This window comes from Lepisosteus oculatus, chromosome 1 (assembly GCF_040954835.1).
Source record: "Lepisosteus oculatus isolate fLepOcu1 chromosome 1, fLepOcu1.hap2, whole genome shotgun sequence".
Classification (NCBI taxonomy): Eukaryota; Metazoa; Chordata; class Actinopteri; order Semionotiformes; family Lepisosteidae; genus Lepisosteus; species Lepisosteus oculatus.
Window position 1 is genome coordinate 28,308,166 of NC_090696.1, and position 25,209 is coordinate 28,333,374.

The 25,209-nt window shown below is 37.2% G+C and overlaps 2 protein-coding genes across 2 annotated transcripts; one reads left to right on the plus strand and one right to left on the minus strand.

Moving 5' to 3' along the window:
* Positions 1-2,310: 2,310 nt before the first annotated feature.
* ucp1 (uncoupling protein 1) lies at positions 2,311-7,972 on the plus strand. Its single transcript, XM_006629508.3, has 7 exons — positions 2,311-2,427; positions 3,466-3,599; positions 3,958-4,165; positions 4,645-4,842; positions 5,180-5,281; positions 5,876-6,056; positions 6,649-7,972. The coding sequence occupies exons 2-7, from the start codon at positions 3,474-3,476 to the stop codon at positions 6,761-6,763; spliced, it is 930 nt and encodes a 309-aa protein (XP_006629571.1). The 5' UTR covers positions 2,311-2,427; positions 3,466-3,473; the 3' UTR covers positions 6,764-7,972.
* A 643-nt stretch (positions 7,973-8,615) lies between these two features.
* Positions 8,616-20,263, minus strand: elmod2 (ELMO/CED-12 domain containing 2). The gene is made up of 9 exons (XM_069188969.1): positions 20,068-20,263; positions 19,223-19,370; positions 18,482-18,510; positions 17,919-18,016; positions 16,653-16,782; positions 15,120-15,253; positions 12,457-12,525; positions 11,228-11,361; positions 8,616-9,903 (listed from the first exon to the last, which is right to left on the minus strand). Exons 2-9 carry the CDS (start codon positions 19,365-19,367, stop codon positions 9,746-9,748), a joined length of 897 nt encoding a protein of 298 aa, XP_069045070.1. The 5' UTR covers positions 19,368-19,370; positions 20,068-20,263; the 3' UTR covers positions 8,616-9,745.
* Positions 20,264-25,209: the final 4,946 nt, after the last annotated feature.

Below are 25,209 nucleotides of genomic sequence, written 5' to 3' on the forward strand. Positions count from 1 at the left end.
ATCTAAAACCACCGCAACTACTTTGCAACCTCTCAATGTCTCATTGTGAAAATTTGTGTCTTGGTTGTTATTTGATTGGAGCTCACTTGTGATGTTTGGTAAGGCTACAAAGCACAGGGCAGCAAACCTCCTGCATCAGATTACTGTTTCTCCTAAATCTTTCTGATAGACTCCAAACAACACCAATTTAGAAAACTACCTATTTATCATCACTCTCCATTGGTTTCCATACCATAAAATAAAGTTACTGCTGGAGCAGCATGATACAATGCAGGCATTACAGTGTTTCGTGTTCATACAGTTCATTGATCAACACACAGAGATAGCATCACCTTTATCAACATGAAAAATTAAAATAAGAAAAGATTTATTAGCCATATACAATTTCTTGCATTAGGAATTTGTCTTTTCACATACCCCAGCATGCTCTCCATGAGACACACTGGCAGGGAGAGTAGGGTTAGAGCACAGGTCCACCATTTATACGGCACCCCTGGGGCAGTTGGGGTTAAGGGCCTTGCTCAGGGGCCCAACGGAGTAGGATTCCTCTGCTGCCCGCAACCTGCAACCTTCCAGCCACAGGCACAGATCCTTAGCCACAGAGCCACCACTCAGCCCTAATAATGAATATCATTACAAAGTGTATCAATACCAAGCCGCCCTGTCAAGAATGTCTTGTGTGATGGCTCACACAAGCTCAGAGGGGTACTGCGGTGATGCTTACCATGGACACTCACATCCAGGTGTCTCCCTCTGGACCCTAAAATATGATCAAATACCTATAGTACAGTGGAATACAAAAAGCTTCAACTACATCAGGAGCAACACTGAAAGGTTCCACTCTCCCTCCGAAGGCATCCTGGACCATAGCAGCCGAGAGTTCCAGAGAAACAATATTGTAACGCAACGGGGGTTCAGGCGGGCGCCCTTGCCGCATTAGGTCAGCCCCCCACCGTCGGAGGCTCGAACCCGGGACTCCTGCGTCACTCAACAGGGACCCAGCCCGGTGAGCTAAAGAGTGATCTCTCTACAGCCCAGTAGCTGTAGTCCTGTTATCACAGGGAAGGGCGGCGACGTCACCGCTCTGGTAAGCCGGCTCTTACACAGTGCCTGTCGGCCGTAAGCGTTACAATATCAAGACAGGCCAGGATTCAGTTACCAGGGGATGAGGAAGTGGTCAATGCAGCACCAGCAACGTTTTGGCCAGCCAGATAAATTCCTACCTCTATCAGGTCCAGATTAATCTTTTTGCTTCATCAAAAGTAGCAGATTTGGACCGTCTATTTAGAGTAAACAGAATAATTTAGGACAAATGGAAAAATATTTGTTTCCAGGATTTAACAACCTCTGAGCTTCGCAAAAAGTTTGGGGAAATGTGCCCACAGCGCCCCCCAGGACAAGCGTACACAGAGGAAATTATCTTCATAACACCTGCGTTCACATACAGTAGCAATAGAACTTAATTGCTTCTACAAACCCGTCAATTGTCGTCCTTTTCATGAAATAGATTGCAGAGCAGTTTGGATAAATGCATTGCTTATATAACATCCCTCTTTGACCGCGGGGCCCGTTGCTTTTACAATCAACTGTATCATCTCGTCTTGTGTTTGGCGTGAAATATGATCTAACCTCTAACAACACCTTCAGTCTTCAAAAAGATGGTGAATCTAACGAGTGTATTTTGAAAAATCATAATAAAACCAGTTCATTTCGTTAGTACTTTTTTCTTAGCTACTGACATACACCGGAGTTTCCTTAATAATAAATTAAGACCCTTGATTCCAGTCTGTCACTGTGAAGAATTGGTTAGACACCCCTGATCACTTAAGGAAAACGATGGGAAAGGCGTCACATACAGTACTAGTGAATACTATTTATCGAAGCCTACATGCTGTATAAAACGTTATACATATGTACGATGAAAATAGGCACAATACTAGACGCTACATTAAATATTACGTATGCAAATATTTTACTCTCCCAGGGAAAAGAGCTGTTTTCACCTAAGTTATCATCTCTCTGCCACCTGAAAGACAAAAGTTAAATGTTACAAACTGATAAAGGTATTACAGAAACAAACAAAATTATGTGACATACTACTGTAAACCAGTTAAATGTACATGTACATTGTTGCTGACTAAACGTTTCGTTCTAGTTCTGTAGCTCTTTCAGTTAAGAGTTAAGCTATACAATTGCACAGTGGACTTTGTTTAGAGCACCGGACCGGCACTTCTGAATTTATAGTAAACTCCGCCTCTCGCTCCGGGGATGTCCTGGAAGACGGCAAGAGGTATAAAAAGAAGAAATTAATCTGTCTTTCACTTTATATCAGGCTCTAAGGGGCGATTTCCGTAGGACATTACAGACCTCTTACAAATTGGAAGAGCTCCCTGAATCCTTAATCAGCAACCCACTGGACATAATAGGGTAAGTCATTGAATAAGATTCACTGAATAAGATATTTAAAGCTATTGATAAGAGTCTTGCTATCCGTATGGTTAACATTCATTAAGTGCTCTATTTAATTATAGGTCAACTTAGGCAATAGTGTACTATTTAATTCCTACTCAGCAACTGTTAGCAATTTCTGACACGTGTATTTTGTCAGTTCTTTTGAAGATTTTTAAAATCATGATTCCTTACTAAAAACCTCTCCAGTGGTTCTCTGCTCCGATTAATTGTGATTTCGACATGGAGGAAGGTGTTTCTTGCACTCATGCACAATATTAGTAAAAGGTGTTACAGAGGTTTTAAATAAAAAAAGGCATGAGTCATTTTTACGTACAGTATGTTAATGAGACAGTGAATGCGTTCTTGATAGAAATAATGTAAAATACGTAAAATATTCTAACGGAGCAAGATTTTGCTACTGAAACCATTTCCCCAATAACAAATAGCTTTCTAGAATTGCTCGTTTTAATTTTTTTTCTTTTTCTACATAATTCAAAATATCTAAATATTGTACAGACTATACCTTGCTATAGATGTAAGAGTACACACTGTATCAGTATCCGAAATTTTATAGAGATATGATGAGAAGAACCGTGACATTTTTGTATTTCACTCCTACAAGCTAACGGGAGGTGGCAGGGAGATTTATTGACTATCATTGATTTAAGGTTGGTGTCTTCAGCAGACTCTTTGCTTTATGTACAGTAGTTATAGGGGGATGTACAGGTATGTAGATAAAAATGACACATTGGAGCTCCCAATGACACACACCTCTGCCCTCTCCCAGAGGCCATATTCCGCTTTTATAAATAAATGTGAGCTGAAATCTGGGATGGGATTAGAGGTGCAATAGACCTGTTGTTGTACTGGTATCACCCCACCACAAAAATCTATTTTAAAGAAACTTTATCTGAAAATGATTAGACAGACTTCCAAAGATCTCACCCCTCACACACAAGGAATTAAGGGCATTGGTCATTTCTATTCAGTACCTTTCGTTTCTCTTTGTACCAGCTCCAAAGATGGTTGGATTGAAGCCCTCAGATATCCCTCCAACGCAAGGTGTGAAGTTCCTGAGTGCCGGAACAGCAGCCTGTATAGCAGACCTGTTCACTTTCCCCTTGGACACGGCCAAAGTTAGATTACAGGTACTCATACTGTACATCGTCAATGAACGTGTTTTCAGTAATGAACAGCAGTCAGCCATGGATGTACTGTAAGTGTGCAGCCTTGTAACAAAAAATAAAAGTAGTACAGCATGTTTAAAACCTTAAACAGATTTTCACTATTCTTCAACAGGTTTTTCCCTGGAATGATTAAATTCAGATAACATGAGTGCTGTTTAGAATCTGTAATTGGACACTCGTAGTACAACGTGCTAACTTTACTTGGGCCACTTCTGGTACACACGTTAATCAATACTATCAGTGGCTATAGTTTTCACAGGAAACATCTCAATATGAATTCATAGTGGTTGGCTGTATTATAATCATTACTGTGTCTCAGATCCAAGGAGAGAAAGCGGCTGCCGACGCAGTGAAAAATATCAGATACAGAGGCGTGTTTGGAACCATAGCCACCATGGTGAAAACAGAAGGCCCAAAGAGTCTCTACAACGGACTTGTCGCAGGTCTTCAGAGGCAGATGAGCTTTGCTTCAATCCGGATTGGTCTCTATGACACGGTCAAACAGTTCTACACAGCTGGAAAAGACAGTAAGTGCTGTAATACTTTGTTCTGTATCTTGTTCACTTGGAATATCAGGGTCAGGATTTAAGTCATCCTTTAAGAAAACCATTCTCTAGATGATTCAAAAGTACCCCCGAAATCTTTCAATTAACATTTGTAATACATGATGTCCTTCCCAAAATTGATGGCATGAACTAGGCTTGGAAAAAAAATGGTAGTTTTAGATTTACAGCATTAACTCAAAATATTCTATTCAATTTGATTGACTGCAATGAATCTGTAGCTTATAAAATAGGTGAGGGGTTAGATACATATACTGTAGAAAACTGTCAATTATGATTTGAAGGTAAAGCACATACCGTACTGTTCTCAAAAGAACCCAGCTCTGTACTGCATGTCAATTTTCTTCTAATGTGGATGTATTGTAAGCATTAGATTTACCTCTTGCTGTAGCCTTTTAAGTGGAAAGTGCTGTAATGACCCAGGTTTGCATCTTTCCCCCCAGATCCTGGCATTGGCGTCCGGATCCTGGCAGGCTGCACCACAGGGGCCATGGCAGTGTCGATAGCACAGCCCACAGATGTGGTGAAGGTCAGGTTTCAAGCCCAGATGAACCTCAAAGGTGTGGAGAGGAGATACAGTGGCACCCTGCAGGCGTACCGACAAATCTTCCGTCAGGAAGGGCTGAGAGGACTATGGAAAGGTCAGGAGACTCTTCTGATTTTTTTACTTTTGAATTTTTTTGTTGTCTCAATCAATAGATTCTAATAAATTCAAAGAAGCCCTGCAGAGGACGCATGTTGCTCTATTAACGATATCAATATAATACTGTAAGTAATACATTACAAAGTGGAGATGTGGTCTAAACATATCATCTTCAGGGACTTTTATTAAAAAAGAAAGCAACTCAAATTAGCAGACATCTCTGAGCAAACTGTTTTTCAGGATAACTGAAAATGTTGCTTAAGTGCTTCGAAACAATGTGGTCATTTATATCTATCTATAGAAACTTACTTATCAGATTGTTTTTTTATTTGAAGGCACATTACCAAATATCACCAGGAATGCTTTAGTCAACTGCACAGAACTAGTAACTTATGACATCATTAAGGAGGCCATTCTGAACCATCAATTGATGTCAGGTGAGTGCACAAATTCTGCATTAAATTTTTCAGCATGCTTAATGTTCTAAACAATTCCTTAAAATGTTAAAATATTGTAGATTATTATGCTGTTGGTGGATTGGTGTAGCAGTGGTCATCATTGCTGCCTTGAAGCACTGGGGCCCTGGGTTCAATTTCGAGGGTGTTTTCATCATGAAGTATTCTCCTTGTGTTTGTGTGGGTTTCCAAAATGAATGGATATTATTCTGTTCTGTCTCTTGTATATCTAAATACTTCTTTCTATTGTTTGTGGACTGAGAATATTTCTATACATCTTGCGAATTGTTAACATTTTGTTTTCCACAAAAATGCACTTACTGAGACCTTAATTTACATTTCCAAAGGCACCCAAGTGTTCCTGAAGCAGCTGTAATGAAAACTTTGGGATGTAATGAAAACTCAGAAACTGTACCTGTTCTTACCTTTTTGATCAAAGAGGCCTGCTATGCTCATCTTTATAATTTTTATATTGCGGTCTGCGCCATTTATTTGCATGTTTGTTCTTATTTTCTTCATTAGATTTGAAGCAGACGGAAATCTACTCCAAGTTAACATTTTCTTTCTTCTTTACAGATAATCTGCCCTGTCACTTTGTATCGGCTTTTGGAGCTGGGTTCTGCACCACAGTCATTGCGTCCCCAGTTGATGTTGTGAAGACCCGGTACATGAACTCCCCACCAGGACAGTACAAGAGTGCTTTGAACTGTGCTTGGACCATGCTCACTAAGGAGGGGCCAACAGCATTTTATAAAGGGTGAGTACCAGCATAAATACAGCCATCTCCATCTTCATTTGGTGTTTTTAATTAAAAGCAAAATTAAACACATTGCTCAAAATATAGATTATTCCATTGTTTGACTGCATGGTAATAAATACAATTGTTAGGGAAGCTGATGACTCATATACTGTACACAGACAAAAGTACATCACATCACAGATCTCTTTTCTAGTTTTGGCTTTGATTAATAAGAACTAAGACAGATGATCAGAGGTTTTTTAAGCCCTGGCTTCAACTGAAAGCAAAAGCACACCAAGCATACACAACCACACAAACCAAGTCATCTGACAGACAAATGGATTACATATGCAGGTTAATATACAATTCATTCCTCTCATACCATAAGCTACAGAACTTTCCTCCTACAGAGTAACTGGTACATAACTGTACCTTAGTTACTTTCTCAGGGCAATCCTGGACACATCCACAACAATTGACACCAGAGCCTCAGTTTGGGAGACACTGATCCAACCAAACTGCAGATAATATAATTTGAGTTTGCTATATGAGACAAAGTGTTGTCCTAGGAAGAAACACAGTTTTTATTTGATTGCATTATCTCTTTCAGATTTGTTCCCTCGTTCCTAAGGCTGGGTTCCTGGAATGTTGTGATGTTTGTTTCCTATGAGCAGCTGAAAAGGGCAATGATGATGTCCAAACAGTCTATGGAAATTGCTGCATAGTCTGCCTGGTCACTTTTGAAGACACTATCCCCCATTAGGATTACATTAGTAAAAAATATATATCTAATGGACCAATAATCCTATACAATTTTGTGCCTTGAAAAGAAGAGAATTCAGGATTCAAAAGAGAACCCAGTACTTCATTACCACCAAGATAGAGTACATTACTACACCTTTGTGTTACTTTCCCTCTTTCAGGGCCCGAAGTTGGTTATTTAATTACCGATGGTAATTAGTCCTTTGTAAAAAGGGAATGACGGGAGTGCATCTTAATGTATGCATTAACCAAATGTAATTAGCCACAAGTGGCTGAAATGAACCATAAACTCCTAGATAAAAAAAAATAATCCGGGGAAGTCAGAAATAGTTTTCTCCTCTATTTATATTATTGTATAGAGCTTCCCAACATGTTTTCTTCTGTAAAATATGTTTTAACAGAGCTGAAGTACAATTCTGTGTTTTGAGAATATACTGTGTGACTGTGAATCATACTGTATCAGTCTAGAATGTCTCATTTATGCCAATTTTGTTTCACTTTCTTTTTCAAAATTATCTTACTTGCACCAGAATTTTCTTAAATGGGGTTAATGGAATACGACACTGATTTCCTAACTTTCAGCAGTTAAGAGCTGAGCAGAGATTCCTGACTTCTGCAGGCTGGCTCAATGCACCCCAGGAGATTAAAGTTAGGCACTGAGTTATCCAGCCTACAGCACAACAAATGAAAGCATTTATAATGGCACGTAAAAATGTGTCAATGAAATATTTACCATTGTTGGACCTTCTGGAAAAAATCCATATTTATATTGTATTAAACTATAATAAAGTATAACTTTTTAATATAAATTTTCTTTATATTATACATGTTATATTCAAATCACTTCTGGATTTTACTTTTGTGGTTACAGTTGTTGTTAAGTCGAACTCCAAAACAGCACAAAACCTGTCATTTTGACCACAGAATATATCATTTTACTTTATTAAAGAATAACCAAAACGTAAATTTATATCTGTGTATGTCACCCGTTTGTAAAACATTGGATTCCACTAGCAATACTGACACATCATTTCTAACAATGGAGTGCCCTCTAGCATACAGAAGGTGCATGACAGTTTAAGGGAATGGTATAGCATAGCACAATGACTTGGCATTTATTGCACACGGTGTTTTGCAAGAAGAGAGAATAAAAGTCTGTGGCTATATTTGCATCTTCTTGATTGCCTGAGATGGTTGCTTATTATTCTAGGTTGAAATCTACTCATGGCTTGTAGGTGAAAGAGGCTGAAATGTTTCTCTCAACACAACAGAAGTTTCAAAGAAAAAAGCTGCATTACATTGAATACAGACATTCATTTAATACAGACATGCTTAACTCATGCCAAAGTTATAACCAGGTAGATAGGGATCTAGACTTAGTATGTTTGAAATATACGTAACGATATTCATTGTGCAAGACATAAGAGAAAATTCCTTAATATATGTAATGAAGGCCAAATGGACTAAAATAGTCGAAGGCTAAAGGATAAATGCAGAGCTGTCACCTAATGTAATTATTTCTCATTTCTATTTAACTATATCAGCAAAAATAAATGAGAGCAAAACTCAAAACAATTAAGTATCAATGGCACGTAAAGTATCTGAACAAGGCCTTATAGCAAAAACAATGGTTTTTTCCTATTTCTCAGTGTGGAAATCCTTTGCAGTAACGGCACACTGAAAACTCTCCACTTGAACATCGACAGTTTATGAATATACTGTACTTTATATTCGTTAAGCTAAATTGATTGAGGATAGGATAGATTACATTTGTCAGCAAGGTTGATTTCTCAAAAAAGGAGGCTTGCAGCACGCTCAGTGTGTGAAAATTTATTTCACAACCAAAAACATCAGAAGAAGATGAGCTCAACAAAATTGTGATTAAAAAGTACAAAATTACAGTTCTGAAAAGAAGGGACAGCAGGACGGATATCATCCAGAGGTGAAAGTGATGGAAAGGTAAGCATACAGAGCCTCCAAGCCCCATTCAGAAATATGGAACAGAACGGAAATCTCTTTTGATGTCTGAAGTGTCAAAAGAGCTGAATGTAAAGCACATTTTTATACTGTAGCACATGGCTGAAGACAAGCAAAAGTCAGCCATGGTGGGGACACGACAAGTTCCCAATAATCAGTTAGACAAACAATGAAGTCACAATGCCTGATCATTTTAGGATTTTTCTCAGAAAAGAACGAATCTGTGAGTATATCGTATGTTGTCTAGACAAATACAGTACATCAGGTCTGTTTAATGCATGTCAGTAAATGATGTGAAAAATAATTTATTACAGAGGTACGAGACATATGATACATCATTTGTAAAGTATATTGATATTCTTATTGTGGCATTAAAACATTGTAAAACTTCATGCAGATTTAGTCCTGTTAAATGTAAAGCTGGGCAAGAAAACACTGAAGATAATGGCCAATAATATGAAACACTGCAGGAGTGGCAACCAACAAATTCTCAGTACTGACAGAATATAAAATGTGAACTTACTCTGGATATAAATAGTTTTCCTGAGAAAGATTATGACTAGGCAATATAGAACAGTCTCAAAAATGTGCTACAATTTCAACAATGAAATCCAGCATAAAAATGTTTTAAATTGTCTTCAGCGATTTTTAATAACTTAACCATTACTATCTTCAATTAACACATGTGCAACTTATTGTTCAAAAACCAATTATTTTTCAAACACTGCAAGCTCATAAAATTGCTCAATACTAAAATAACCACTAACTTCGTACTTCACTTTCGACAAGAAATAGTGTAAACACTGGAATGATTGTCTATTGAATCTACACATTTTGTCTAAAGCACATATAAATACTGTTATAAAAAAGGTTTTAGGGGGTTTAAATTAAAAGGAAAGGGTAGCAAAGCTTTTACAATTATTATTCAAAGGTTATCTATAAATCAGGTTTTAAATGACCAGTTTCTATTATTGTTTAGTTTCCAAGGTTAAACAAAGGGCCACATCAGGTTCCAGCAAAAGTCTTTTCACCTCTTCGTGAAACTTTTCTCTGTAATGATTAAACTCCATGATGCTTTCAGGCTCTTCCTTCAACCAAAATTTATCAAACTCATAGACAAGGTAACCTGCAAAAGAGAATATATACACATATAACAGTCCCTCTCCAATCTTATAACATTCAGAAAAACAACAGTGCACAGACAGAAATAAAAGCCAGTCTGGCCTTAGAACTTATTCTTAGAAAAGAGGCAAAGTGTAGATTAAGATAGCACATAAAAACTGTAGGTCTGAATCTCATACTTTAATCACATATGCTGTATTATTAACTGCAAAAGTTGCAAATTGAATTGACTCCTTGAATATTTTGAAAGAAATGACAATTCTTCATGGGACCCATTTGTTTCTACTTGTAATGAGTTTAAAAGTCGAACATTCCATCCTCCTCAACATTACAGTGTTTTAACATTAGGACTAGACTAATACAGCAGTGGACAATTGCTTGCATGCGTAAAAGTTCAAAGTTATTCTATGACAATACTAATGAAATGCAAACCATTGCAATTTATTTAAAAGTCAGAGTGAAATAATTTAAATTACCAAGTTACGTGAATAATATTTCTGTATAGTCTTTGATGTATAGTAGACATTTTATTGCGTCATTTAAAACAAAGAAATCTAATTTTCTCCACTTTGTTTTTGTATTTAGCATTCCCTTCAGGAATATCTGCCTGACCTGATCTGCTATCTGGTATCAGGCCACTCCCCTCTCTATTAAGCAACTCTGGCAGCAGCTCTCATTGACCCGCCCAGTCTTGCAGAGGCCCAGCCTGTCATAGGACCTGCTTTTGAATGGCCAGAGGTGACTCCCTCTACTGTCGACCTTTTGTTCATTCTTTCCAGCACTTGACATACAGTATACTTGGCATACAGCAAAGCCTGGACTGAAAATGTTTGTTCCCATTGTATTGTAACTGTCACCTTGGATTAAGTTTCTATGTTTTTACAAATGATCTCTTCACAGCCAAATAAATGGAGCGTATCTGAATCCTAATCGCGCAAGAAAGCATTCTTACCTCAAAAGTGTCAGTTAAAAGTGACAAATGGTCAAACAGACAAACAGACCTATTTACTTTATTCTCCCAAGAAGTAAATTTTACAACTATTTATTTTTTACATAAAAAATTAACACGTAAAAATGTATGTTACTGATTAATGTACACTTTATGTGTTTTTTATTAATTCAGCTGCATTTCATTTATTAAACCTACAAGGCTATGAACATGCTTTAATAATTAGCATATCAGATCTTACACACTAATTCCTTTAGTATTTAATATATGTATGCTTACTGCAGATCTGAAACATTAACAAGTTCCTTCTTGTTTCCAGAAAGAGAAAATGGTCTAATGCCTGGATTCATGTACTTTTACACGGTACAGAAATACTCACAGTAAACCCGATGGAAGTGTTCTAGTTGTGGGTTTCCAGGCACCACGTTGTAGAAATGAGGCTTCAGAGCTCCACTATTCAGCAGACTATAAGCCATCTCTGTGAGATTTATTCCAACTATAGCATAGGAATAGCTAAAACACCCAGAGAAAAAACAAGAAAGGCTCAGCTGAGATCTCTTAATTAAATGCTCAACAAAAATCTTCATTCTCCATCCTGTGTCTATAATGGCCTGAGAGTGGCACCAAAAAAACTTTTTTAGCAATGCTTGCTTTAACAGGACCTAACAAACAAGCCCAGTCACTAAAATGACTACACTGATTTCTAACATGCTGTGGTTCTCATGATAAAACTGATATGATCGAATTTCTATACCCTTCATTCATTAATAATAATATCATAAAATAACAATCCTCATCATTGAGTATGCTATTAAAAATATTCTGTAAGATGACTAAGGTCCTTCACCAGTCTAATTCAATTTTATACAGAAAACAGTACATAAACAAGATGATTTAATGTACAGTGTATTACAGAAACAAAACATTTACATATCCACAGTTGCCCTTAGAATTTGAGGACTGATAAAAAGCAAGATAAATATACATAAAAGTATTTTATACAACTGAGAAGAAAATTCAAATATTCATAAATGTATACCTAACAAAAAAGTTCACAAGTCATTAGATAAAGTTTCACTGCAGCTGTTGAAATCATAAGGAACATCAGATGATAACGTACTAGGCCAGTTTCTCAAGCTCTGTTGATATGATGTTCAGATACTCCATTGCTTAAGAAACTGTAAAGGTATTCAATTTCATAATTCGCCCCAGATGATACCCTTATCTGCAATACTAAATAATGCACAAAGCCTAAATCACAATTGGGAAAATTGATAATTTGCTGTTTAATGGTACTCTCCTCCCACTGAATGGGCAGAACAAATAAGAAGTTGAAACATTCAGATACAGTATAAGATAGATACAGCATAAAACCAGACAAATAACTATTGAAAGAATCAAATATTATTAGAAACGCTAAAGAAGAGTAATTTTACTTTGCTTTTGTAACTTCAGTGCCCAATATATTTTGTAATCAAGAAGTACAGGACAAACCCCATGGCTGACCAATAACGTAAAGTGTCCTTGAATAAGTAACATTGACCTTGAAGAAGTTTAATAGGTCAGATTACAATACCAGATCTTTAAAACAATTACTAGGCTGCTTACCCAAGTTTAGGATGGTTTGAGTGTGACAGTACCTGTCGAGCCACTTCAGTGTGATTCTCGCTAAAGAAACTGAAATCAAAAAGTAAAACTTTAAATATTGACAAAAAGACCATACCAAATACACATTAACCATGTTACCATTTGATGAGCTGTTATGATAATCTGACCAGTTATTTTCATTGTCTCATCTGTCAAATACTGGACAGAAGATGTTAATCTGTGTAACACATAGTGTTCAATATTTGCATGGCCCAAAGTGGTTTATACTTGTCATTCCAAAACTGAATATGTGAAAGAAACAGGGTAGGAGGAAGGTGCATAGTAAGCTCTGCTTCCTCACAACTTTTGCATCTTGGATTCGACTGGGTTCCAATTTGGGGTTGTTATATATAGATTCTGAGGTGCCATGACACAAAGCTGATATAAGCATCTTTCTGAATGGATAAATAGAAAAAAATGAATGCCCTCCCAAATTTTAGACCAATTTTCAAACAGCTACCCTCAAAAATAGAGGTGACTCTGATTTTTTGGCCTCAAAGAACCACAAAGTATACCTTCAAGATTCTGAAGATAAAATGAAGGAACTGCCATTTACATTTTCCACTTCTATAAATGTTATTTCAGTGCAGCAATGCTGGTTGGTAGTCTGTTGTTGCTTCTCCTTAGAATAAATGTAAAAAGGTTGACAATGTAGGTTTGGAAAGTGGTAGCAGATGGTACAGTATCTAACCATCTGCATACAAACACAGGGAGTAGGAGCCTTTTTTTTCCATTATTCATTCCCCAGCACCCTTCCACCTTCCTCCCCACCAGCCCTGCAGCTCTGCCTGCCTGCTCTGGCTGCAGAGTCTACACTGGTTTGATAGCTCAGCCAGGAACAGCCAAAGAGCGTTTGGAAGGAACTGTACAAGCCAGATGGTGAACCTTTGAAATACTCTGTAACATGATCATTTCTCCTTTTCCTAAATGGCCCAGTATCATTGCTAACAGCTCAAAGGCAACAGATCAAACACGGACAATCAGAAAATATCACCAGAGTCTGACATTTTCAGATTGATGTTCGATTACCAATATTAGATCTTAGATTACCAATAATCCCATGTGCTGCTGCTCTTCAGTCAAGGGTTGTTCATTGCACTTTGAAAGCTAAAAGCCGTAAGCCAGTGGCTTTAACTTGTGCTTACTATTCAGTATAAAAGGCAACATACACAGTATGCAAAAGTATAAAAACTGGGTAGTCACATTTCTCTAAATTGTGTTTTAAACTGAGAAATAAATGCAAATGGAAAAATAACATTGCCTGTCAGTTACACAGAAGAATAACTGTTTTCCCAGTATCTGAGACAAAGCAGCAGTTTTTTTTCCTTTGGTTGAATGACAGAATTAGAGCATGCAAATCCTTTCATTACAGCCGACAGCACTAACTGTGTTGAATACAGATTAGAGAAATGCTGGTTTTTAATTAACAGTTTTGTAACTAGACCACAGAAAACTAGAAATTAGCTTATTAGCTTCTGTAGTTTTTCTGTAAGGTTTGCTTCTTTTTGGAAGTCCACATATTGTGCAAAGAAGTAAAGGGCAATTTCTTATAAGTTGAATAAATGTATTCAACACCACAGCATTAGATTAACCTGCACAAAAAATTATGTTGTCTTCACAAACTATAATTCAATTAAGTTTTCACAGTCTCTATTTCATTTAAGAAATATAAAAAATGGATGTAGCAGGAAAAGAACTACACTTTTTTAGTTGTTCAAAATAAAAGATTCCATCAATGAAATACCATTACACAGCATGACCTAAAGCAAAGACTGATTTACATTCTTTTAATATATGCCATATGTATTGATAGTCAAAATGAGGCATAGGGAATGATAAGCATAACTATTTTGAAAATGCAACAACAGTAACAGATACACAGGGTATATGATAAAAGTACCTTTGGATTTTCACTTTAACTGTCTTGTAAGAGATTAATGGTAACTGTAAAAGATTAAGTGAAGACAGCACAAAATTCAAAGCAATATGTGCCTACGGATTAAGATCTGGTGAATGGATAGAAAAAAGAAAATGTATATCAAGAGTAAACTGTCATACTGGGGAGATGTAAGAAGTGTACAGATTTGGTGACCAAATAAATATATTTTTCCTCTAAAAACAGTCCAGGTAAAATCCTGGAATTTCTTAAAGAACATCTTACAAAGATAGGCTGAAAGAATTAAACCTTATTAAGACTTGAAGAGTGAAGACTGTGAGGGAATCTCATTCAAGTATTCAAAACCCTCAAATAACTGACAAAGTCAACCAACTGGACATCCTCTGAATCAACCATAAACCAAGACCAGAGGACACAATTAGAAACTATATGAAAGTGCATTGAAAACTAAACAGGTGGTGCTTTATTTACTGTATAAAGAGCTGTGGGAGTCTGGAACTGTTGAAATCAATGTCTTCACAAGAAACTGGGTAAGATCATGGGAAATTAGCTACTAACAACTACCCAGTCTACATGGGCCAACTGCATGGGCCTCATTTACAACCCTTCTAATGTTCCTAAGTATATCAAAGATGTCCAGAGATTACTGTTAATGCTCAAAAGAACCAGATATTATATTTTATGAACATTATAAACAAGGAGTTTGTAATAAAGCCCATGAACTCACATAAGGTTGGTCAAGCCCAGCATGCCCATTCCTCTAAAGTCCGTTTTAGGGTCATCTCCTTGGAAACCAATATCTCCCCACTGCTTGGTCACTCTGGACTCGAGCCTCACTGTGGGCATCAGCAAACTCCACAACTGCAAAGAGAGTGCACAGACACGAATAAAATAATTAGTTTCAGGTTTTACTTAAAGCTATTCTACATAAAGCAACAAGTGACAAATTACAGCTTTAGGGAACTAGGAAGCGTCTTTAAGAGTTTAGATAAAGTTAGTGACACCTGGCAGTGTCAACATTTCCAGCTTCAAGGCAGAAGGAATATTTGCAGAGATGTAAGGGGTCCCCCCCCCCCATCAAAAACAATTGGAATGTTTACCATTTATCTAGTTAATTAAGTTGTGGGTAAATGATTGTCAATGAGCAGTCCAGAAACACACCATGTAAGATCACATTTAGACAGAAAAGGAAAATAGAGGAGTCAGGAGCAGTTGCATTTTGAAGCTTTCGCCAGGCCAGGTGAGAGCCTCTACTTCAAGACCACCCAGACAAAGCCTGATTGGAGCTAAGTATCAGAGCCTTGCTAGGGAGAGCCAGCTATGCTGTGTTTTTAAGAAACTTGGGTTTCCCGAGTAATACCTTGGTTAGAGACGGACTTTCCTGCTTAGGGGAGCATTTTCAGAATAGGGAGATAGGCTCCCATTTATTTTGTGACATCCAGGTTTGCAGAGAGATTTAAATGCAGGATTTAGAAGGCGGCTTATCTCTGTTTTGGCCTTATTAAAGAGTTTTACAGTAGGCATTATTTAAGAGTTTAATACTTAGTAGCAGTCTGGGGTTTTCTGGGTGATTAGGATGTTAGGCCCCGGAAACACTCTGTACATACTGTAAATATAGTAACTGTGTGTTGTTATGTTTTATTGTGTATTTATTTGGTGTGCTAATAAACATTTGCTTTTCACCAAAGCTGTGCCAGAGAATAAAGATTTCACATGCCTCGGTCAATTCCTGATTTCACCCTTTTCATAATGTAACAATATAATACAGTAATACAGACTTATTTTGTTTTACATAAATGGTATTGATTTAATACAGAAATATGACACTTGTCAAAGTAGAACTAAGGACAGGTACATTTAAAACTTATAACGGTAAGTCGGTAAAGACGGTATTGTTTTCCCCACTTTCTCTGGAACAATCTACAGTAACCAGCCATGCTGTCAAGATACACTGACTTCCTACAAAAACAAACGGATGAGATCATGTGATCAATTAGCTACTAGCAACCAAACAAGCCAAATACAGCCTCCTGTTTGTAGCCTTAATCATGATCTTAATCAATGCCATAAAGAAATATGTATACGCTTATTATGTATTTTTCTTAATAAATTTACTTTGGGTAATATTGTTCACAAACAGGATAAAAAACTAAAGACACAGTGTAAGAATTTTAAGTTTTACCTGACTGAAGAATATTGAATATGTGTTTAATATGTGTGCCTGTTGTAGAAATTACACAGGGACAACACTTGACTATACCTTCAAAAGCATGTTTTCATGCTCATTCACTGCAGAATCAAAAGCCTGTTTCCGGAGGTCCTCCACAGCTACGCAGAGTCTCTGGTAACCAGATATTTGAAGTAAACACACTTGAAGGTTTATCTTAAACCTTGAGAGAAAATAAAACAAAATAAGAATAATTATACATTTTCATTTCAGGCTTTAAAGCTGAAATTCCAAGACTTCAGAAAATTCTTCACACTGAAAATATTGCCTGCTGACATCTAAGAACCATAACGTCTGTGGGATTTAGTGTGATTACAGAAATCACTGTTAGCACCTCACAATTCCCTTTCATGATAACTGCACACACAATGAGATGAGGATGGAAAACTGCATGCTGTCTGGAGGGAAAATAAGCAAAGAGGATGTTAAAGATAACCAGTGTGACTGATTCCTTGGATCAGGAGAATAACTGGCCACAAGCTGAAACATTTTAATATTCTGTCCACTGCTAAGAAAGTAAATGAATGTACTGTACACACATGAAATACTTATTTTATGCAGGCTTAGAAATGAACACAAACCTCATACTAAGCATCTGTGAGAAAATATGAGTTTGAAAGACCTAACTGGATCACTTAATCACTTAACTCATCATAATGCATATGGTTTCCAGACCGCTGCTTTTTGATCACTTTAGGCAAGGATTGGTTATCCCTGTTCTAAACAGTTTCTTCATATTTCATCTCCATACTCGTAGTGAGCTGAATCCAGCCCTCACTGTGGACACCATTAGACTATGGTTGGGTGGATTCACTCTCACAATGTTCCTCTCTACCCAGCTGGGCGTTCAGCTGTGGAGTTTTCAACTTAGTGTGTGAATGACCAGATTTCAGTGCACTAAGCATATTCAATTCTTTTGTTATTTGTAAGTCTTAGGATTCAATGTAAATAACATTCCATTTCACTCTTAGTTATATGTTACTACATCCACATGTTTAATTATAATTCATGTTATTGTATTTTTAATTTTTAAGGGAGAAACCTGAAAGACATGTTACCTGTTCCACAGCATGTGAAACCCTAACATCCCATGTTTATACTCAAGAACACACTGTACCAGCCAGTTAATACTCTTCAAGAACGTAAGCCCAACAGCTGGCGAGGGAAATCTGTATGACCTTAATGATTACCATTTTAGATGGTTATCGGAAAGCAAATGATCCCATTTAGTTTTCCAATCCTAGCCTATAAAACATACAACTAACAGGATGACACATCAGGTGGAATATCCGGACTTACTTTGGATCCTTCTGTTCATGAATATTCTTTTCCTTTATTATTCTGGTGACACATATCTCCACCTCATCTTCTTCAACATTCACTGCATTTCTTAAAATCTGATACAAAGAAAGCAGAAATTATTATAACATAAATATTTACTCTCACATGTGTTCCAAAGGAGTTTGGAAAATTAATACTTTTAAAATAATAGTTTTTTATTTGTATTTTTTGGACTCACTAACATTTGATGTTAGTTTCTTTTGTTTTGTGGTTTGAATAACTTGCAAGACACTAAATGTCACCTCACACTTCACTGCAAAAAACTTGACTAATTAAATTAACAATGCTTCCCTGTAATGCATAAGGTAAAACAAAACTTTTTACTTTGGTAATTTCATTGTATGTATTCTTATTGAGATAGGTCATTTATCTATTCACTTTGTTACAACTTTTGAATAATTAATAATCAGTGCACACTAAATATTTATTTAATTCAACTAAATCATTCTTGTTTCTTTATAGAATTCTTTTCCTTATGCTCCTAATCATGAGATCTCTTTCGATGAAAGTGCTTTTCATACCTGGCTTTTTGAGGATTTCAAGGAATATTCTGTAAAGACAAACACAAGAAAAGGGAAGAATTATACAACTTTTAAAGGAAATAAACTACAACAAACCAGAATTATCATCAAACGCAAAGCAAAACAGAAGGTTACGTTTAAAAAACAGCCATAAACTGCTATACTATAATATATAACATGCACACAATATATACTGTAGTATACACTATAACTTTATATTGAAAAACTCCATTCTTAATCTCAAGGAGTGGATATTTTAATTTTTTTCTTAAACCACTAGTTCTTCAGCAACTGGACTTTTCTTGGAGTTGGACTAAAAACATCTTGAATCCACAACTTTCTTGTTGCACAAATAATTCTGTTGTCATAATGCTGTACAACTTGTGGTCACAAAGCAAGCACCTGTGGATATATATGCAACCAACAAGTTCTTTAGTTTATCAGCTTTTGTGAAACCACTAAAGGAGCTTTTCTGAATCTCTGTGAATCTCTTTTCATAATTTCTAGCTTGACAAAATAACATCACAGACTCACTGAGCTTGCAGGATAAACAATGTCAGTTTCTTCTGGTCACTTTTCAACATTGGTGTCACGCAAACACAATAATTTAAAGACAGAAAATATGGAGGAGGTGATGGTTACAGAGGAGACAAAAATCTGAGAGATGAATGTAAGAGATGTCATGGCATTGTGTGTAGTGTTTTTTACCTACTTCAGCTTTTTAAAGGCGTTCCTTATTACCTGTCTTCATAGTTCTGGTTGCTCCGGGATTATATCCTTGACAAATGCGCTGCAGTTCACATTTCCCTGTTACTTGTCTTATAAACCACTTCAGCCAAAACCTAAAGAAAGCTGTGTACAGGTACTGCCAGATATATGTGAACATTTTCTGGAAAAAAAGAGAAAAGGAAGCCGGTTGAACCCACTTCACTCTTGACTTATTTCAAAAGAAAATAAAAAAAAACTTTATTTGCCTAGGTATAAAAAAGTGAGCTAAACGCAGGAAATCCAATCAATTTTAAACACGTAGAAACCAATAAGGTTTCAATTATCATATGTACTCCAGGTATACCAAAAACCAGGAAAAAAAACTACAGACTGAAACAGGAGGCAGGTGTAAGCAACGTTGTCCTATACAATGAAACTAATCTACAATACAATACTTAACTGACACAACAAGGAAAGAATTACCGTCATGTCCTACAAATCCAGACTTGCTTAATACAGCACTAATGGATACTGATGCTAGACAATAACCTCCAGTTAGAATAACTAGGGTGAACGACACATTTTCCTCAGCCAACAATTAAGTACAGCCACAATGCAAGCTAAAGGTTAGTTTAATGATGATGCCAACTAGCCTATAGGAGTAGAAAAATACGTTTAAAGTGTTTCAGAAAGAAGGAATCCAATGCCAGATTTTGGAAAACATTAAAATCTATAGAACAATTCTAAAAAGCTGAAAGAAAAGCTGTTGGTAAACCACGAATCATAGCAGGCTTTACATAAAGGTTAAAATAACAATGACAACACGATTAATACTTGTGATACTTGTGAGCAGTTAAATGGTAGGATCTAGCAATTACCGTAAGCGACAGCGTCGGTAGCAAAAGTTATATATCCAAACCCGGGAAAGGAAATGTTAAAACATCCCAAAAGAGGCGAGAGAATAAACGGAAATTTTGCAGGAAAGGTAAGCCAAATGCCAACAGCCTAGCCTCCAGCACTGTGCGTCTGTGAACACAAACCGCCTGCCAACCAGCACCAGCTGAAGCCCCGGAAACAAAACTGCAACACAGGCATGCGCACCTTCACGTGATGACGTAACTGCCATTTTTTGTTCCACTGTAACTAAGGCGGGTGGCGTGTTGTCGTTTCGTCGCTCTTTTGTAGACTCCCGTTAAAAAGCATTATATTGTACTGTTAAAAAGCAGCTTTCATACAGAAAGCGTTTAAGCTAGTTTCAACTCAATTAAAAAAAATGTATAAAATACTTATTTAAAAAAAATATATTAACCTTAAAAGGGGGTGGCTCGGTGGCGCAGTGGTCTCACGTCGCTGAAACCCTGGGCCCGATTCCTGGGTTGCTATCTTCTTGGGAGTTTGTGTGGGTTTCCTCTGGGTGCTTCAGTTTTCTTCCACAGTTGAAAAGTATACTGGTAGGTTAATTGATTCCGGGAAAATCTGCCCTGGTGTATTTGTGTCTGCGTGTGCCCTATGATTGGTGTTCTGTCCAGGGTGTATCCTGCCCTAGACCTGTTCCTTGCTGGCATAGGCTTTGGTCCTTCACAGTCCTATGCAGGATTAAAGCAGTTAAAAAACTAATGGGTGGATGAACCTAAGAAAGGAAATAATCTTAATCGGTAATTACAGCCTTGTTATATTAAATATAGATATTATTTGTAAATAATTTATATTAATGGATAAATACCACTGTACCCCATTTTATTACTCCCAACTCTTGGTGCCCTATTACCCTCGCTAGTATTCTGCATGTTACAGTGTGAAATGTACTGTAAATAAATTGGTGAAAATCCCAACCAAGGTACTGTCTGTTTATGTGTGTGCATAGATTACAAGTCTTTTCTCTAGAGTCTTAACCTGTAACTCCACCCCGACCTCACTTTTCTATCACTGGGGGAGGGGTAGATGGGGTAAATTCGGTTATCCAGGCTTTACAATCTGCAATGGATTTAACCTTGTCCCAGACCTCAGGTGATGTTTATTTTTAATTTAATTTTACTTTACAAGGACAGTAGGTATAGCCAGCAGCCATATCACCCTGCAACTCACAACTGGCAACCCACTGAAGCTAAGCAGGTGTGAGCCTGGTCAGTACCTGGATGTGAGACCTCCTGGGAAAAACTAAGGTTGCTGCTGGAAGAGGTGTTAGTGGGGCCAGCAGGGGGCGCCCACCCTGCGGTCCATGTGGGTCCTAATGGCCCAGTTTAGTGACGGGGACACTATACTGTAAACAGGTGCTGTCCTTCAGATGAGATGTAAAACCGAGGTCCTGACTCTCTGTGGTCATTAAAAATCCCACGGTCTTTCTTGTAAAGAGTCGGGGTGTAACCCGGGCGTCCTGGCCAAATTTCCCATTGGCCCTTAGGACCAATCTTGTCCTCCTCAACAACAATCCTCCTCTATGAATTTGCTTCATTACTCTGCTCTCCTCCCCACTGATAGCTGATGTGTGGTGAGCGTTCTGGGACACTATGGCTGCCGTCGCATCATCCAGATGGATGCTGCACATTGGTGGTGGTGGAGGGGAGTCCCCATTACCTGTAAAGCGCTTTGAGTGGAGTGTCCAGAAAAGCGCTATATCAGTGTAAGCAATTATTATTATTATTATTATTAGACCACATGCAGCCCTGTTTTCAATGTATTCTGTCTTTGCAAGGCCTGCCACTATTCTTCAAATTCATTCCAACATTTTCTGAACATGTAAACATTTTAAAATTATTACTGAAGGAAAATAATAATAAGGTTGTGACCTTTTCCACAGACTTAACTTGAACAATTCCTGTAGCTAGGCTAGCTGTCAAGACCTGGTCTTAGAGGGGTGTTGGTGGAATTCTGGTTATCTTTGCAGTACCTGAAGAGCCTTAACTTTTTAAACTCCAATTAAGCTAATAAAAGCTGATTTATCTTGTTAAAAGCTGATCTGTAATGAAAACTTGCAGAAATTCAGACCCTCCAGAACCAATATTGGACATCCAGACACAATATCAACAGATTTCAGTTCAAATCAATAATCAAGCTGTTGGTATCTCTTAAGAAGAATACATTAGAGCTAGTTAATTTCTACCATCTGGATTAGAAACCAAGAATTTAGCTCTCTGAATTGATGGTAACTGGAAACCATAGTCTAGCGTATCTGAACTGCATAAGTCTGAATAGAGCAAGGTGTGCATACTAATTGGATGGTATATACAGTAATAGAAGGAAATGAGTGTTTTACTGTATATACCCAGGTTTCATACTTTCCAATACAGACGAGACAAAACAGAATGGTAGTGAGTAGTTGTAATTCTGCTCTATATGTTATTAAAGGTGTTATATGTTATTCCAGTGCATTATGATATACAATCTACTACATGGTGTATTTGTGTTAGCAACAGTGTAACTGGTGGTCATTGGATATCAGAAAATTATTGCACATGATATAGTGGGTTTATAAACTGACTCCCAAATATTTCCAAAAACCAAGTTTAATTTGGATACAGTTTGGTGAGTACCTGATATTTTTTATATTGTCTTTTGACACATTTGATAAACTCAGATGAACTCATTTGTAGTGTGCTTTTTCCTTCATATTGGAGCATTTATTTAACTAGAATTTTACATCCTTAACTTTCATAAACAATGTGTTATGTCTACATTTTGAGTTTCACTTAAATATTTATGACACCTTCAAATAAATATAAGGCGTAATGTAAATAATGTTTTGAACGCTTTTCGTGTATACATGTCTGTTAATCTTAAAATATTAAATCCTGTGACATTTCTTTTGGAAGCCACCAGAGGGAGACAACATTACGTTTAACTCATTATGTTTCAGAATGGCCCCGAAGAATTCAGCGAAGATTTGGGTCGACTGCTTCCCGCAGAGCTGTCTGACCTACTTTTTATCATTCTCCACAAGCACGCAATTTCTTTTTGCAGATTGGTAAACACAGATCAAATAAGGAAAATATAAGACCGTGGTCTTGTGAAAAAAAAAACATAAAAAAGACATACAGTATCTGAAATAAGGAGAGTACAGTTCGAGCAACACATAAATTCGTGTAAAAACAACCGTTGATTACTACAGTACCTTATATCATTCTCCTGATCAACAACAGTTAATTATTCTACATTATATTATTGTCCTAAAATATCAAATTAATGTTTGAAAAAGCACATTGAATTGTTTCTGAAAATAGACACGTGGGCTTAATCCGCTGTACTGTATTTGTACTCGATTCTGGTGTGTTTCTGATGAGGAGGAGCTGTACTGGATGGACAAGTGGACTCGGGCAGAATTCCCAAAGCTTGATTTATTTTGTAGATACTGTATCAGTACTTTTGGCAACATCTGTTGATGAAGGTCACAGAGGCTAATGAAAATCAAGAAAGAAGGTAGGGTTAACAATACATAAGCATACTAATTAGGTTAAAATACACAAGAGAAAATGCCAGATTCTTCATTAATCTGTTAAATATTATTTCATATTTTATAGCACCTAGGTCTGTATCCCGAATACGATGTATCCAGTTCAAGTCATGTTAGTATTTTTATAAATCATATTTTGTCTTTGTCGTAATTACAACGGTCGGTTTCCACCTTGCGATTTCAGAACCACTTCAGAAAGCAAATCCGGACAGCTCCAGTTTAACACATCAAGTTCGGCAGTTCGCCCCCAGTGTATATATTTTCATTCTTCAGGCCTCTGCGTCGCAACAAGCCCATGTTTTATAGGAAATATCTCTAACCATCTCGGGAAATGTACACTCCCTTAAACCTCTGCTGTATCTTTCAAAATCTCCTGCAAGTTTTTTGATTCATTGCCAAAAGATTTAACATTTTTCTCCAAGAAGAACACAACACAAAAACAAAACTAAAAAAAAAAACAAAGGAAAAACTAAAACAAAGAAAGTGCATGGTTTTAATTAGATATATTTAAATATATACTTCACAATTTCAACAAAGGTACTGTATGAAAGACTGTGAAAATGAGGTATTTAAATTCATACTATGAGACAGAATTACAGAAGCTGTGACACTAAACTGCTGGACATGCAGATTTATTTACAAAAAACTGAAATCATGGTGACTTTCCGAGGAAGCATGATCAAGAAGCAGAAAGGACAATAGCAAAACCATTCTAATTAAAATTAATAACAGAAACCCTAGGTGTTCAATGGCACAGAGAAGAAAGCTGAATAAACAGATGAAAACAGACTGTGTTTTTTCCTTAATTACTGACCAACATCAATCAGTTTGGGATGATTCATACTTCTGTGTAATCAATCCACACTATTGACCACATGCTTTGAAATCATGGCTCAGAGAATATGACACGCTCAGGAAGCACGTGGACTAGGGCTTTCCCGAGGAGAAGCCTCGATGTGTTGTAATATCCCAGAGGTTTCCGAGTTGTAATCGCTGCAGGCTGAGCCTACGGGGCTGAAGCCAGAGAAGTATCTCTTGGACTTGCAATTTTGGCCTCCAAAGTAAAGTTCCACTGTACTTGAGGATTTGCCTTCTTTTTGTTTTTTTCCCTTCTGGTATCCTGGGTTCTGACACATTGGGGAATTGTCAACTACTGTACTTGCATACAACATGAGGATTTAACCCTTAACAATTTTAATAGTATAAATACACTTAACACCATAGTTGCCATGGTTTACCTTAGAAAGTCAAAATTTCAGCCTCTTATTATCATTTGTTAATGTCATGCCCTCTGCAGCCAGAGGGTGCTCCTTCTCTGTCCTGTCTCTAATTTCTGGTTCTTTGCTGTCCTTCCGGTGTTTCTCTCTCTCTGGGGCTATATACTTCCGGGTCTTTCATTCTGCCTTCGCTCAGCATTGACGTTCGGATGTCCTGAAACCTAGCACCAGGTAGCCCCATGTCCGCTACCATAGGGCATAGGTTTCTATAGGGCATTCCCTGAACAGCTGAGCCCGGGCTAACCCCCGTCTTGCCGCTACGCATAGGGTCTTTTACGCTCTCCTACCATTCCATG